This window comes from Sipha flava, unplaced genomic scaffold (assembly GCF_003268045.1).
Source record: "Sipha flava isolate LNK unplaced genomic scaffold, YSA_version1 51_pilon_pilon, whole genome shotgun sequence".
NCBI classification, from domain to species: Eukaryota; Metazoa; Arthropoda; class Insecta; order Hemiptera; family Aphididae; genus Sipha; species Sipha flava.
Window position 1 is genome coordinate 882,949 of NW_020273468.1, and position 18,822 is coordinate 901,770.

Consider the following 18,822-nt stretch of genomic DNA (forward strand, 5'->3'; position numbering starts at 1 on the left):
AACCCATTCAGTCTGTTTTCCGATATGGTGCTTCTTAAAAAAATTTTTAAGCGATTAAGTGCTGAAAACGTTCTTTCCGGAGTGAAAGAGGTAACTGGTAACGTGGCGAATAATTGTAAAAGTATTTTAATGTTAGGTCGAAGATTGGTGCGATGAGAGAGTGAATCAAGAGCAGAATTCGGTTTTGGAATAGTATTTTGACTCCATTGTTGCCTCCATATGAACAGGTCAGCCCTGATTGTAGATGAGGTATCATCATGGAGATCTTGGACATATATTTTAGCAGCTTTTATAATATTTTTATCGTCATACATATTTAAATTGGCCGGAATAAGTCCTTCAAGTGGCATAACATCAATAAGCCTTTGATTAAAACGAGCATTGATTCTATTAAATAGTCAAGATACATTATACATATAAACACGGCCCATGGGGGAGGCTATAGCCCCCTTAGCCCCCCCCCCCGCTACGCCACTGATGGTAATCATTATTTTGAAGTACCAATTCCAACAGTACCTATTTAACATAAAGAACATGCTGTTCTTTCGTATTATGATTATCATAGTATACATTTACATCAAATAGGTATTTCATTTATTGTTATCAACTTTTTACTTATGTTCTCAGGAAAGTTGTACTCAAAACTAATTTGCAATCACGAATTGTTCAAAATACGATTGCAGCAGCAGTTAATTTTATTTAATCACGATCATTTGTTATTTAAAATATTAAACTAATGATTATTTAAATGAGAATCAAATTTTGATTTACTTTTTTCATAAATAAATTTTAATTTATAAAATTATTTAATTCATTTTTTTATTTTTTATATTAAAATACTATATTATGAGCAATATAAATAATGCAGTCTTGTATTATTTAGTATTATTAAGTTATGAGTTGATTTTTCTTATCAGTGTATTATTATAAAATTATGTACGTACACACACACACACACTAATATTAATTTACGACGCACACTCAGCCATAACGGAAAGGAATGTCGCCCGAGATCTAAAGTGAAATTTTTTCCTTTTTATCATTTCCATGCAGTCTTATATATTTAGCGCGAATAGGGTTTTCTAGTCCATCAAAGATAAGAAATGCGATAAACTGTGAAATTGCAAAGGTATACAAAGTTGTATGTTGAGCTGTTATTACACATAAACAATTTATATAAATTAAAATTAAAAAACTAAAATACTATACGAGTAAGTACATGACATATTTAAATATTTTGAACATTATGATATTATTAAAAATGTAATGCAGGTAGGCTGTAATATTCTGTATACAGTTTTTTACTAGGTAAATATTAAATTTGACATATTTACAATTGTTTTCAATGTGTATGACGTTCTTAAACTGTTTTTGTCGCGACCTGTGTTCCTATCTGATATAGTGATATACCTGTACCGGCTATGCATGTATATAATCAAAATATGTATATGTATATATATATATATAAATATACTCTTTGACTTGAATATAAAACGAAAATAATTGTTATTATAAGTTATTATAATACAGATTTAAAACTAAATTGTATTACGATTGTTATTCAATTCCATTATGTATTGGCATTCCTATATAGTGATGGTCGATAAAATAATAATGCCAGTATTGTTTTGATTTATCTACATAAATATTTTTATTGCAATGTTCTGACATTTGACGGCCTGCACTTAATTCACAATGAAAAATACAACAGCCAAAAAATATCAATTGCGTTGTTTCGTGCCAATGTATTTTTATAGTACATAAACGTTTATTTTGTATGCATGTACATGTAAAGTGTCTAAAATAATTTTGAAACGTTCTATATCATATTTTAACCGTATGTTCATGATTCTTAAATGTTTGTCTTTTGAAACACATAATGGTCATATTTAAACGATGTATTATAATAAAATGTACACAAATTACGATCAAAAACACAATTCTATTAAACTTTGCGTGCATTCCTCCATACCGTAAGTTTGTCAGGTTCATATTATGTATACATAGAAATATTATAATATAGCCAACTCTTTTAACATGTTTTCTATCAGTAACATAGTAGAAGCTCATTTAAGGAGGAGGGGGTTAAAAATATCACGGTAACACTTGCACTTGCACGGTGACACTTGCAACACCACATTTAAAATGTGATGGTGCAAAGATATGTTTTTGCACCACCAGAAATTCATTAAAACTTGTATACCTATAATATTATTTTCAAGAGCCAAGGTAATCAGCATACTAAAAACAAAATTTGATTGTTTTTTTTTTTATTAATATTCTAAGAATAAAGATTTTAATGCTAAAATAATTCATAATGTATTTATTATTTCAAGAAATTAATGGGAAAATATATAGTTTATTAGAAAGAATTTTACTTAGGAAATTGGAAAATTGGTATGTTGGAAATTATAAGTTAAGAATATGCCTCTGCACCACCAAAAATTGGATACAATTTACGTCATTGCACACATCAATGCTTTTACTAATCGTATTTATATAAATTTGATCTTTCATAATTTTATAACCGAAAACCGGTATAATAATACCCTCCATCGGTATGCATTTAATGATTAAACGATTAAATTATAATTTCTAATGATTTAAAAATAATGTACAAATAACGTGTCTTAGTAATTTAATTCATAGCGATATCTCAATGGAATTAAAATTAAAAAGAAATTTTTCAATAAAATTATTATTGAACTCTTTAACTCGTACTACAAATATTTGAGAACACATGTTGACACCGTCTGACTGCTGATATTCATGCTGAATTATATTATAATTATGTATGTATAGTAATTAAATTGTCCTTATACCGTAAGGACTATATTGTGTGTGTGTTAGGGGTGGATCTGAAGTTTGTTCAAAAGAGGGTAGACTAATAGGTGATTTATAAAGTACAATGACTTGACGGTAATTCGAAAATTTTAAAAACCCTAGGGGGGCAAATTCCACGTCGTCCCCCTCCATAAGTCCACCGCTTATGTGTGTCTATACGTACACGGGACGCGTACGTAGGATCACGGCGGTAATGCGTGACGCACATCAGCTGTCGGCAACACGGAAGAACGGTCGATAATATTTTAACCGCCGCGGCGGGCGGCGGCTCACGGTCAATGGCGGCCGTTTATGTGTATTTGTGTGTGTGTGTGTGTGTACGTTGTGCAGTCGAGTCGTGGCCTACAGCGCGTCCGAATCGCCATGTACTACAATCTCGACGGACTGTGCGAGAATGGGCGAGGAACGGATAAAACCAGACTCGCTGGGGACCACGTTTACCTGCCAAGTATACTGCGTACACTCGCGAACAATACGTCACCGACTACAGTGAATATCCGCCGCCCAAGCGTTTCCAACGTCACCTACTGCGCCGCGCTACCGCTCGTAACACACAGCGCTCATATCTGCGCTGGCGTGTACGCTTATGTTACATGCACGTATGCGATATCGTCGTATTGAATTACACGTCGGCGATGCACACACCAAGGGCGTACCCAATGGGGGAGTTTTCTAGTCCGGGCCCCCCATTGAAATTTCAACACACTCAACGGTTTAATAGTAAATAGTATAATCATAGTGCATTTAAATTTCCCATTATCTTCAATATATATGTTGAAGATAACTGTAATAAAGATTTGTATACAAAGTTTACAGATTATGTAATATAGGTACCTATAATGTATAAACCATACTACAGTATACTAACAGTAATTTTTAGGTGTTGAGTTAAACTGTAATTATAATTAGAGAACAGATAAAATAAAAACTTTGGACCCCCACCCCATAAAAAATTCCTGGGTACGCTCCTGACACACGCATACATACGCAGCACGCGCATTGATAAAATTTTCTGTCAAACGATCCGCAAATTTAGTGACTCTATCATGATTTGGTTTAAGTTCATTAAGGTCTACACCAAATGCGTCATCCACGTGCAACATAAAGTTATGAAATTAATAAATTGATACTTCATTCTTGATTAAGTTATTGAATTACTTGTTCTGGATTCAAAAATACATGACTGATATACTGTTCAATTTCATTATTTTTCGAATACTCAGTATTTAATCCAATTTGTTATATTTTGCACCACAAAGCCAATTTTTTCTTTAATTCAGGCTCAAAATGTACAAGTAAAATTATTGGTAATATTTAAATCAGATGAACCCTTAATATTTGTATTTTTTTTTTTAATCTTATTCCGGGTCTACTTAGAATCCACATTTGTATAGTTTTTTTTAACACCTGTCTGTGTTTTGAAAGTTACGCTTGTGGTTTATTTGATTTTTCACTAAGTATGGACCCGACAAAAAGCCCAATTCAGTATTCATAGCCACGCGTAATTTGATTTCGTTATAAAATGATCCACATTAAAAAAAATTTAAAATGTGTATCTTACATATAATTAATTCTTTAAATACGGATTCAGGGATGGAGCGATCGCCCCTTCGCCCCTCCTAAAATAAGCCCATGAATAGAAGAAGATCTTTAAAAAATAGAAGTACGAAAACGAAGAATGATATATAGTTATGATGGTGACGAAAATTCTTAAAGAGTAATTAATGTCACAATAAGAAGAAGAAGTAAAACCTTTTTTTTCTGTACGCGTTTAGTAAAATATTTTTGAACAGCAATTACTATTATAATGCCTAGTTTGTTCTGTTTTTCTATCTTCCGGATTATTTGACAGCTATAATCATAATTGATATAAATCAAATTCAACTCAATATATTTATCAGTCTACTTAAAACTTCAATATTCAATCAAACGTTGTGTTTACAAACCATGACACATGGACTAAATGTAAAAAAAAATTCACAAAATCATTCGCAAACTTAAAAATTGTTGAATTTTATTGCATTTATGGTGAAATTGGTTTACATAAATCGAGATTTATACTTTCAATCATATGAAAAATTTTGAAAATAAAATTACAGCAATAAGTTACAATTATGAAATAGTTCAACCTAACTCTCGTAGTCTTTATAAAGTAGTCATTAATCTAAAAATGATTTATCGCTTGTGTGAAGAAAAGTTGAAACCCATATTTTTCATGATTGTAAATTTTTGAATTTTTTTTGTCCTCGATTCTATTCTAATAGAATAAAAATTCGACGGCAAAATGTACTACCTTTACCGTTGGACACATCATATACAATACAAAATAATTATGTTTATATAAGTATATGCGTTTATCGTTGTACATTGTTATCGTCATCCTGTCGTGTCGTCGTACATGCGGGATGCGCACGTATAATGGGAATAAAACGAATAAACAATATCTTTTTTAGTAATTTTTTCAACCATTCCTAACAGCCGTTAGGTTAACGCGTTCGTAATAAACTATACCTACGACCTACTGTAATAAACATATTCCAGGAAGACGAACGAATCTCCGGGCTGTGTTTAGGTACCTGTATAATGTATTACATAATAATATATACGAATATATACGAGATAGCAATAACTGAAGCTATAGGCAAAAAAAAAAAAAACGTTTTTAAAAACCACGTAGATACATATGGCTACTATTTGATGGTGATGAACAACATATTATTTTTAATTATTCATACTAAGTTCATTTAAATTTTAAAACTACATTTAAAAATTTTACGACAAAATAAATTTCAAAGAACTTGTAAGGTTGTATACTTATATTCAAAGATATGATATTTCTTAAAACCTTGATAGAGTATTTCCTTGATTCTCAATACCCATTATGTATGTATCATTTTTTATTTCAGTAAAACATACATTAAACATTCGAACACATTTTAACAAACCGACTCATTATGTACAGGAAAATATAATCCAAACAAATTTTTCTCTTGGGTAAAACAGTAAACTACTGTTGAATATTTAAATTTGAATTTGAAATTAAATTTAAAACAAAATATAACTAAAAAGGATAATAAATATTAGTATAATAATAGTAATCAAACATAATTTTCTAACCAATTATTTATTTCTCTAAAAATAAAATCATTTAAATGGCATGAATTTTGTGACGATCATATGAACACATAAATAATACCTATATATATTTCATACTCCAAATGAACGTCTACTATATTTTTTTAGTCATAAGTTAGTAGAAGTTTGGAATGTTTTACGTTTCTAAGTATATTATATTACTACAAGTAAATTAAATGTATGGAGTAATATGAAAAAATACTCTAGTCTCATCCAACCAAGCAGTCTAAAAAAAAGAGACTTGAAAAGCAAGGGTGCCGTGACATGCTAATCTAACCAATCAAATTTTTATCATTTATCATTTACTGTACTTCTAAGCGTACAGACAAACATAGAAACGTAGGAAATCCAAATGGCTGCAAGATGGCCGACTATTATATATTGGCCGATATATAAAAATTCATTATTAAATTAAATTTGAATTGTAATCAAATGAAAATCAAAGTCATTCTTTGCGAATTTTTTTTTTTTCAGATCTAATTCAAATTTAAATTTGTAAGTAAATTATTCATTGTTTTATTATTTTTAAATTCCGTGAATAATAGCTTCTTGTTCTTATTGTACTAATAGTTTATATTGTTTCAAGAAGTTAACTATTGCTTAAGTGATTGATCAATATGATATTTAAATTAAGGCAGTTATTGTATTATTTCCCGTAACTGGTACAATGCAGTGTCACACACCACTACATATTTTTTTTTTATACATATCTGTTCCAAATTGTTATTATAATTTGGAGGTTACGTATACTTCTGTTTGGAGGTAAAATTTATGTGATAAGATAGGTTTTGGAGGATTTGTTCTTTATTATTACCAGTTATTTTTGATATAATATGGTGAGCGGTATCTCACATCACACTGTACTATCTGTGGAACTTTATTTTTTAACGTTATTTTTACTTAAAGAAATATACTTTTAATTTATTTTTATTTTTAATTTAGTTCCCATTATATTTTCTGCTATTATATACATGTTTTAGGTATACAATGTGTATTTGTTACTGACTACTTTCAAGAGGACCAATCGCGGGACCCTCAAAATCCAGTACTTAAATCTTAAAAATTTCTTAGGATCATAACATTTTCTACTCGTATACAAAAGAATATATTTTTTACACCTCCTCCTTCGAATTATCACTTCTGGAACATTATTAGCAAATTAAAGTTATTAGTTTATTAAGTTAAACTTTTGTAAATTAATATTTATCAGTCAATTGGTAGTTTTTTTTTTAAAAATCACAATATTCTTAATTTAATTTATTCTTAATTCTTAAAGTTTTCTACAAATCAAATATTGAATAATCACAAATAAATAAATATTAATGTATTAAATTATGAATGAATAATGATTTTTCTGGTATTTTATACCGAGTAATAACGCAAATAATTAAACGTTAACCATGGTCCTTCAACAAACAATTATTTATTTCATTTAAAAATAAGCAGTGTAATATAAATTTATTAACATCAGCAGGTCAATATATATTAATATGAAACACAATTTACGACGTATAAATTAATTATACATATATATATATATATAGATAAAGATAGCCTTACTATTTCTATTAAAGATATACCTTGATAACTGTTAATTTTGAATTATTTTTGAATCGTTTATTTTCTAAAAATCCAGATAATGACAAATAATTGCAATTTTTAAATATTTGTGCCTAATGTATAAGTTGATTAATTTTAATAAATTCATTTTTAGCAAGTGTAAAAAGTAAAAAATGGAGGTAAAATTGATGTGTTTACAGTGGGTTTTTTGGAAATAATATACTGTTGCTAAATACACTAAATTATACCGTATAATAATATACATATTCGAATATATATATTATATCCATGCTAACTGTTAGTGGGTTATACGTCTAATTTTAATGATATATTAGTCATAAACATGCATTGTTGATCCATCCAAGTGTTGTGTGATAATTGTATTTTAGGTATTTGTGGTATATACCTCACACACATTGTCATTTTTGTTTTTGACGTTTTTAACAAGATTTAAGTCTTTTTCATTAATACGTATTCATTCATCACTGTAGAGTAAATTAAATTTTTAATTTTAACACGCCTTAAGTACTTTAATTTATTAGAAAAGTTGTTTAATTTTATAATTTTTAATATTATGTGTCAGCGATTTTTAATATTGATTTCCATAGAATTCAACATAGTTGTATACTATTCTGCTCTAATAATTCGCTTGTCAATAAAACACTTAAGTCAATAATAAAAATTTATTTTTAGATGAACATTTTTTTTTATCGTTCTTAAAATAAATTTTATTGTTATTCCAGTAGATATATCGTATACTGTATTATAATACAGAGTGTTTCTGAAATGCTTGAGGAAACTAGTGTCCGCGTACTCTCTAGAGTAATCTTTTGAAATTTTTTTTCTCCTTTCAAAACCTAGGTTTTATCCAATTATCTTCAGAATATTATTTCGAATCTAAAAATTTATATTTGTAAAATATTTCTCACAAATGTCTTACGTAGATCGGTAAGCGACATCAATGTCGGGCTTGTTGCCCGTTTTTCACGCCCGAGTCACCAGGATCCAAAAATGTGATATAACATAAAGATTTGTTAATCTGCAAGATAAAAGATGGTGAAATCGACTTGTTATTTCACCATCATAAATATACATAAATAAAATATACTTTATTAGTGCTTTATAAAATGTGTCTATATTCTGATGAGCCATTGTTATACCTACTTTGTTTATATAAAAAAACAATTTTATACTCTGTTCGTTAAATTCATTTTTGTTCCAGTCTAAAATGTATGTGTTTATTAAAAAAAAAAAAACTTTCCGCTAACAATATAACCCTTTAATATCCTAATTATTAATCATAATTTAACGTTCCCTTTTAGTTTGATTTATTCATAAATCCTAAAGAATTCTGGCCTCTAGTATTAAGAAAAAACAATTTACTGAGAAGACTTTATACTACGAATTTTCCAGAAGAAACCTGCAGTATTTAATTTCCATTTCCATCGGGATTTCTATGAAACCACTAAGTCCCTCAAAGTATTTTTATTATTAGAGAAAAATTTCCGTACCACCTTAAACCTGATATTAGACTTCAAATTCGAGTCGAAATACGTATCGAATATTGAGTCTGCAGTTGTTGTGGTCGCTGTACACGGAGAGCAATAATATTTTCTACGGATGGTTCGACGAGACGGTAGCAGATGCTAGAAATGACGTGTTATACATTGTGAACAATCATCCGCGAACCGCTATGACCATCGTCATAATAATACTAATTTTCCAGACATATTACATATACGTATATTTCCATCGAAGGTTTACTATTGTCAAATTATTGTTATTATTATCATATTATTTTCTATTGAACACGGTTCGGGGCCGCCGTTCACGACGAAAAGGCAACGGCGGTAGCGGTTATCAGCGGTCGACGAATGGAAGGGATCGGTCACGGGGAGCGTGTCGGTTGACGGCGGTGGCGGTGGCGGCGCCTAGTCAAAGCCGTACCGCTCTCGTGCTCAACAGGTCCGGCGTTATCTCCGTGCGCCGAGCGGTTTGAAGCAGCAGCCGTGTTGAACCTCAACAAAACCGGTAATGATACAATAACATTATATTCATAATATATTGTACTGTTTTCCTTCAACCACGTTTTACCGTTCGTGTCTTCGAGTGGAAGGGTGTGCGTGTCACCCCGATACATTTCTCGTTCGCTGCTGCAGGGCGGAAGCACGCGCGCTAAACCTCTGCGCGTGCCGTGTAACGAGCGGCACGCATTACGGTCCCGCGTAAACGGTTCGATCGGTACATCGGCCCGCACGTGCGCGACGGGGGCCGTACTCGTCTACGAACGATTCCGTTGGCTGCTGCGGTCCACCGCTGATCATGACTTTCCGCACCAAGGGACACAAAAAACAGCAGCAACAACTACTGCAACTACAACAGCAAGAACAAGAACAAGAACAAGAACAAGAACAACAGCAGTACCAGCAGCAACATCAACACGACCGCAAACTCCACGGCAGCAACAACGACCATCGGAACCGATACGACAAGACCGAGGACCAGCACCAGCAGCAGCAGCTCGCTACGCCGCCGCTGCTCGGCGCTGGTGGCGGTAGACCTGCAGCAGTCGCGATCGCCAACGCCCCGACCACAGTCGCCCACGCGAACGCCGGCGGCACGCCTTGCATCTGCACCGCTTACGGTCCCCGGTGTTATGTCATACAGAAGGTAAGCGAACGCGCGTCCCGCAATGTACCCGCCCGTATATGTGGCTGCGCGAGCATACCGGACGGCACCGGAACCGCCCGCGATCGTGAACCCGGAACGCGGATAGAGAGAGAGAGAGAGAGAGAGAGAGAGAGAGAGTGAGAAAGACGCGAGAGAAATGTGCAAAGTGAGAGGAGACGCCGACACCGTTCATATGCGTACACTTGAGCGCGCGCGCTTAAACCTGTATTCGCGCACGCCTTTCTCCACGGGGCGAACGCTGGAGAGAGCGGTCATCAACTGCGCCAAGTGAGAGACGGCGTGGGGCCTCATTGATAATACGGTTGTGACGTTTTTGCGCGTGTTTCCGCAACGCGCATTTGCGCTCGGCAAAACGATATTGTTGTTGGCGGCGGCTGTGTGGTGGCGACCGTCAAAGCTAACATATGGTAAAAGCCGCCAGTCCCACCGGGTGACCTGACGGTACCCAACCCCCACCGGCGCGCTAAGCGGCCACCGCTACCGCAGCCCCCGCCGCCGCCGCCGCCGCCGCCACTGACGATCACCACCCGCTTCACTGGTCTGTGCGAGGGGTGCTCTTCACACGTAAAGAATCGATATTTGTCGCTCGCACTGTTTACGTGTGCCCAGTCTGGATGCGCTCGTGTACATACTTACGTAACAAACACGTATACGAGCGTGTACGTAAATTGCAGGCGCACGTATGTATTGCCGGGTGAAACACGAATTAATTAAAAAAACAAGCGAAACCCAACATCGTAATGTTAACGAATTTCATGTATTTATTTCGTCGTCCGCCGCAATGGCTGCTGCAGACACGCGTCCTCCCCCCAGCGGCGACTTGTTGTGCATAGTAGAATGAATTGACCGTCAATCGCGCACGTATTGTGGTATCTGCTGGCCTCTTACATGATCAAGGTGTGCCATGAATGTAGACTCGAAACACTTGTATTTGTTAAAAACATTCTGTATATATGCATGCCCAAGACACAGTCGTTTTTGCTCGTAGTTATTGTGCATCTACATACATAAATGTTTAGTACCACCACGCTGCAGTAATCACTAGACTTATTAACCGCATAACGTTAGTTATGGAAAATTCTATTTTGATGGTTGTATTATTGTTTAATATATATATACGTACATATACGTATTATACTATTATACTACATATATACAGGTTATACACATGATTGTGATGTTTCGGACTGATTTGTATTGTCGCCACCGCGGAAAAACTCGGACTAAAAAAAAAAAAAAAAAAACTCGGACCCTAATCTATACGAATAAATTTTTTTTTTGCATTTTTTTTCATGGTATCTTTCACGTTAATAAGTCTCGTGAAAATCATTATATAGTCTCGTTATCACACGGATCAAACTGCAAATCATATCGCTGCAACTGTACGGAAAAACTACGTCGCTATAGTAATGTTTTAAAATTACGTGTATGAGTACAAAAAATGTAAATACGGAAGCAAACATATGTTTTCCTTCGGCTGGCTACGCCTTAGAATTTGGAATTTGAAATTATTTTATTTATGTAAGTGCAGACGTACACAAATGTCGTGTTTTTACGGAAGAATAAAACAATTTATAAATAATGGTAGTCACGGATGAAAAACAAAGAAATTGACCGCGATATACCAAAATGCATTTTTATATCAACCATTGCATGTTTTTGACTGCGCTTTTTAGATCAATAATTTTGTTTAACCACGTTTATTTTGGTACATTCGATACCTATCCTTATAGTATAATGTGTATGTGTATGTAGATGTTTAATTTAATTAATATAACATAATATTATTACAGCTTATAAATTTTAAATTATATTTATTAGTATAAATGGTAATACAATACACGTACTACATTTCATGGATATAATATTAATGATCTGCATTTTATAGTAACATACTATGCTATTCTACTTACGATAGATATTACGTATGAATTAAGTACGCCTGTGTGAAGTCTGTATTTTATTCAGTATTTTATAGTCATTTTGTACGGATCAAAAGTGAATTGGAATACATTTTGTTTATGTAATGTGTATGTAGTATAATTATCTTAAAGAATCTATTAGATAATGAAATTATTATGTTATCCATCAAAATAATCGATAAGTTTAATAAATATATCATTCAGTTATGTATTCATAAGATATAATTTTATAGATAAGCCAGGAAGATCAGATTGACTATTCAGTATTTCAGTATAGTACATAAAAATCGTTTTAGCCCTCCATGTTTTTAATTAAGTTATACGATTTGTGATAAACTGAACATATTTAAATGGTTTTAACATAAATATTAACTTTATTTTTTGCTAAATAATCAGAATTATGCACAGATATTTATTGTAAGTCGAAGCGATGGATAATGGTGAACCATTTTTACATTTTTATAGTTTTTAATTCATAGTATTTTTATACTTGGTATGCGTTAATATCAAAATATGCTTGGAACTCAGTTTCATTGATATATATTATTAGTTCCAAAAATTAAATTAATCTATCATTAATAATAATGATTCATTATTCATTAGTTCTTTACGACATTATATATATTTATATATATCCATAAACAGTATAGTGTATGATATTTAGAAATATTTTAAAACTGACTTTTTATTAGTTTATTAATCAATATTATATACAATTTAGTGTACTAATCAGTGATGAGTTTTTTTTAATTATTTTATTTCCTTGTTAAATATTATTGATTTCATGATTGGATTTAATAGTTATTATGATAATAATTGAATTAAAAGTCAGGTAAATACGAAGGTAACAATTCGTTTGCATACATTGAACATTTTTTACCTGAAAATCGACGACTCGTTTGCACATAATGATATATGTTTATATAAATTAAATTAATTCTTAAATTAATTATCGATCATAAATCGCAGTACAAATTATCAAATATTCTACAACAATACATCCTTATTTTATAATCGATCGTGAAATATTATATGGTTTTGGATTTTATGTACTTTTTAGTATAGTCAGTAGTAGTTTATTATGATTGGTGAATTTTATAGTTGTAATTTTATAATTATAGTTGGTGTTGTTGCTCATGTCAGTGGTGCACAAAAGATTTTTGACAAGGGTGTCGAAAATATATATATCGAGGTACCCACCTACCCCTACCAGTAAAATCTAAGTTTAGGCATAGTATAACTCTTATTTTTAAGTGTTTTTGGTTTTTTCTTACTAACAAAGATACTAAAAAAAAATTTTTTTTAAATAAACCTAATATTAATTATTTTTCAATTTTCTGGGTATTAATTTATAAGTTTATAAACCATAATTTTTGGGATTAAGCCCTACTACTTATTCTCATGTTACGCTTTATTTTTAGGGTAAACATAATTAGTATGTTGATTTGGATAGCTGAAAAATTGGTTAGTATTAAATTAAACAAATATTCATCCAAGTTTACACAGAACTAGTCATCCACTAATTCTCTGAGGGGTGTCAGTCGACACTCCTGACCCCCCCTCCATCTGTGCGCCACTGGCTCATGTAATTCTTTAAGATGAACGTAGACATTTTTATAATGTCTAAAATTTTTGAAACACCACGAGGAAAATGGTATTTTAGTATCCATAAACATTATAACTGCCCATTTTATACATCCACATATACTAATTGATATACTCATGCAAATCCAAAATAAAACGGTTTTAAAACAAACTCAATAAAAACCAATGTATAGATTATTAAAGAAAGAAATTTTTACATAAGAAAGAATTTTTATAAAATATGTGGAATGAATATATAAATAAAACTATCAACTGCTTAGCTTATATAAAATATATTGGAAATAAATTCTACCAATATCATCCATATTCCACCATTTAATTGTAAAAATGATTTAATTTAATTTAAATGACTATTATGTAATAATACTCTGTTAAAACCTAGTTGTATTTTATAGGCATTTATGGGCTATGTATGACCAATACAAGGTAAATGTCCAATCAAGTTATGTTTTTATGTGCAAACGAGCTGTAGTCAAATATGAATATTAAAGTATAGTAATTTAATTCTTTCGTTTATAAGTAGATATATGTAAAAATGTAATTCAAATTGATTTATTCAAGGTGGTTCCAAGATTTTACTACTTACAAACAACAAAACAAAAACAATTTAAATTTCTTATCAAAATAATGATAAAATTTTGTATTCTTAATAAATAGTGTAATCATAGGAAGATTTATATCATGTATATATTATGCAGTTAGCATAGTTATGTAATAAATTACATTTTTGTATTATTTAGATGGAAATTGTGTACGACATGCAAACTGTCTAGAATTGTAATTAAAATTTTCAACTATCATTATGATTATTTTCAATAACCAATGTTTGTCAAAACAAATTTCTATTCTTGCTTATCAAGTGATTGATTATTAAGTGATATCTGTGATTTATTACCCTTAACGATAATTATATGTAAGACCCTGACCTAACGTAATAAAATTAATGTTAACATAATTTTAATACTGTTAACATCAAGTCAACACTAGTAAAATAATAGTACTTTTTGTAGATTGTAATTAATTTTATAATATATTGTACAATTTTCATAGGTAGAAGATAATTATACTTTTTATCACTTTTCGTAAAACTTTTGTTTTTTACATAGTTATACAGACTAATTTGTTTTATAAAAAAACTGTTTCGGAACATTATGCTGAAACCTTGAAACCTGCTTATTATTGAACTCTATTATGATTGTACACGAATTTCAAAATATCAATAGTTATGTTAATATCTTTTAATACTGTTATAAAATGTTGTCAAATCGTAATGCATCGATTATCGATATTAAATGTATTAATGAGTATCTAATGGTGAAACATTATTTTAAGTTAATTCTTATTAATTGTTTGTAGTAGGACATATTTATAATGCCTTACTTATAGAAGACTAGAAGAACGTAGAATATATTTATTTTTATAACAAAATACAATGCGGACTGTTTACATTTAATTTTGCACGATCTGTATATTTTAGGTAGGTACTAGTCTATATTTCTTAAGTCATTTTAATATATATATATATAAATGAATAACTAAAGCTATGGTTACTATGGATACGAATTCTGACGAAAATGTGTTCTGAGGAATTCGTCCAAATAAACAAAGACGTATTTTCCAATGAGAGTGTTTATATTAGCAGCGACGATCACGTCAGAACATACACGATATCATCAGAAACAGTTGAGCGTTCAAGCAGTTTTGATTTTTTCATGCGAACTGCATCTATTTCGACGCGATTGAGATTAGCAAATTTGATATTTTACAATTATTATACAATTTATTAATATATTAATTTATTTGAATTATGGATTCCGATAAATTAATCAATCTCGTGTACGAGAACAAATGTTTGTGGGACAGAGAGAAAAAAATTACCAGAGATATTTTTTTGTTTCTTCTAGAAAATAACTGGTTAACTTTCTCTGTTTTTCCACCATTTAACAATGATAACTTCATTAACGGACTTTCGAGAACATAAAATTCATCAAGTTCGTCTATCTTTGCTGCGTGGCAGAAACGTACTGACTGTCAGAATATAAGAAAACCCGCACAGTGTAACCATCTTGTGTTCTGACGAGGATTTCGGACGTACTCGTCAGAACACATTTTCGTTAGAATTCGCATCCATAGTAAACATAGTCTAATTTTAATACAATATAACGTCTATATACGTGTTTTTATTAAAAAAATTAGTATATCCCCACTATCTGTCCATTTTATTCGCATAAACATATTTTCAATCTCGTTAAAGTAGATTTTTGATATTATGTTGTATTTCTATTAGTGTAAACTTTAGTGTTCAAGTGTCATTAACTTAAACAAATATTTTTTCTTTAAAATAAGGCTTCGATGTATATAAGTACCTATTATTATGCATGTATTCAACGTCCATTAGTTTGTAAATGTTTATATATTTTAAACATGCTAAATGTAAATCAAGTATGGATATTACATGAGACTCTACATATTTAAAGACTATAATAATATGGTCAAATGTACAAGATTAAAAGTACCTTTGCAAAACGGACAAATCGACTTGGAAATTGTTAGTGTACGATATATTTATTTTACATCCATCGTCATTACTATATTGCTACCCAACAATAAATTTGTGTCACCGGAAACCCGAATCGTATTTATATATCCGAGACGCGATTGTACACACGAACGTAAACAAACGAGTAAGATAGGTTATGTACGTGTTAATATTTTACATGGTTTACGAGATTCACCGACGTTTCCGCATATGTCTCTTTCTTTCTCTTCTCACTTTGGCACAGCTAAGTGAGTCATGAAAGGAAAAAAATAAATTGGGTAAATACGCGGTAGAATATATTTTCGTACGACGTATATACCTGCAGCTATATACTACCTATATGTATGTCGTTGGAATGCTCTCGGGTTCCACGCAAATCGTAACCTAACGGACTTTTGACTGGTGGCGCATTCTAACCTTAAGCTTAATAATAATAATTGTAATAACGATAATAATAATTAATTCGAAGGGGGAAAAAGTAACGTTTGACGTACGCGTTAAAACCGCACTTATGTACATTTTACGGGCGAGTAGGTCTAGCGGCGGAGAGGAGGATGTCCGCCGTCGCGGTCCTTGACCTTCGAAATCGTTTTAAACGAGTCTAATAAACTTTGTGCGTACCTACACCATCGCCGCGGTTCCCGCTATCCAGACGCATGAACAAATTCACAAAAATATATGCTTATGGTGCACGTGTAAATCAGTCTGTGATATGTCAACAGGCAACAGGTGCTATCTCCGGTGGTTTTTTTCGATTCTTCGAGTGGAAGGAGCCGAGTTTTATCGATGGTGGCGGCGTACTGACAGACTCAGCATTTTGACGAGTGGCGGGGAAGGGGTATATTAATTCTAATATAATTAAAATTCATTACATTTGGCCGTTATAACCTACCATTCACTAAGTACTATTTATGGTACGTTCGTTATTTTGTATCAATTATAAGCAAATATAATATTGTTCAATCGCTTTTCGCAACTAGTATTGAAATTGATTATATTCATTTCTATGGAGGGTCAATAATTTCATAAATTTAAATGTTATAAAATCTATATTTAAAAATTAACCAATACTGAAACCTATTTACTTTCCATTTTATTATTTTTACTAGCTATATGTAAGTTTCTTTTTGGTTTAGAAGAAAAATCCATACATAAGATAAAAAAAAAAAAAAACTTAGATATGTTATTCCTGGTAGTAATATGCTCCTAGAAGTACCTATATTAGTAGTATAAAATAATGTATTCAATAATATAAAATTTAATAAATAGGTGTGCCGTTATATCTACTTCAAATATATTTTTTAAAAAGTAGAAGTACGGAGGGTTATGTCTTTATTGTATCCAACGAAGAGATGTGATGTATAGTATTATACAGACATGGTCAAGCGGGAACGTAAGAAAAAATTTCGGGGGTGGTTTTGAAAAAATTTAAAATTTTGAGGAATGATATGCTTTATTACTCATATATATATATATCATTTATAATTTACTCATAAGTAAATACTAACTTTAAGACAACTATTACATTTTTAAGTCAAGTTATTTTTTATATAATTTTTTTCTGATATTTGAAGAGAGGTTGAACCTAACCTCCTCTGCGATTGGGTTTAGATGTTAATAGTAGTTTTATATCTGTGTTTTACATTACTGCATCTGCAAAATTCTTTGAAAATTATTTGTATAAAATATTTTATTTACCTATGACGCTTGGTTTAGTGAAAGTGCATCAGCGTCTTGTAGGTCGTTCTTTCATTATTATTAGTTTTCTTCGTCCAGTTATTTTGTGTTAGGACACACAGTTACACATAGATATATAAATATATATATATATATATATATATAAAACTAAGAACTTATAATATATTATAGATGTGTGTGTGTGTGTGTGTGTGTGTTTATATAAACATGTGTTCCTATGTATTTGTGAGCTCGCTGTTTTTCGTGACGCAAAACAAACGAATGAGCCAAGCGGAGATTTATTATATCTCCCCCAAGGTCCCAAGCTACAATTATTAAAACATAGGCATTTTTATGTATGTATATAAGTGGACTTACGCCGGGTTGAGACAGTTATAACAATGTGAATATATTATTTTCGCATCACGTTTCATATAGTTCGACTACATTATGTTTATACTATTATTTATCTAATTACAAGTTTACTATCAAAAGATTCGTTCGACATTTAACGAAGGGTTGGATTCTTACTTTTGCTATTGGTGTCGAATTAAAAAATAGTGTAATTTAATATAATGATACACACAAGTAAACAGAAATTAACAATATACGCTTGAGTTCCACATTGACTTGACAAATTACTTCACTGGTTTTGCTTTTTTAAATTTTTTTCTAAATTGATAAATGATCGGTATCATGCCCAGGACTGTGGAGAGAGAAACCTGGGCCCGGGGGGTGTATCTTAATTTTTTCTGCAGTGTTCATTAAATTCTTATCATTAATTTAATTTAATTTTTAATAATTTATAGTCCCTAATTTCCGTGTCCTCTCAAAAATTTCGGGTCTGGA

General features: G+C 31.4%; 1 protein-coding gene across 3 annotated transcripts in view; it reads left to right on the forward strand.

Annotated features, from left to right (window-relative positions):
* The first annotated feature begins 9,508 nt into the window (after nt 1–9,508).
* LOC112690765 (la-related protein 4) overlaps nt 9,509–18,822 on the forward strand; it is a 34,837-nt gene continuing 25,523 nt past the window's right edge. For 2 of the 3 annotated variants that reach the window (XM_025564855.1, XM_025564854.1), the window contains exon 1: nt 9,510–10,209. In XM_025564855.1, coding sequence (XP_025420640.1) covers nt 9,862–10,209 — 348 coding nt within the window. In that variant the 5' untranslated portion in view covers nt 9,510–9,861. Of the gene's footprint in view, nt 10,210–18,822 lie in introns of all 3 variants that reach the window. The other variant, XM_025564856.1, reaches the window with a different exon arrangement.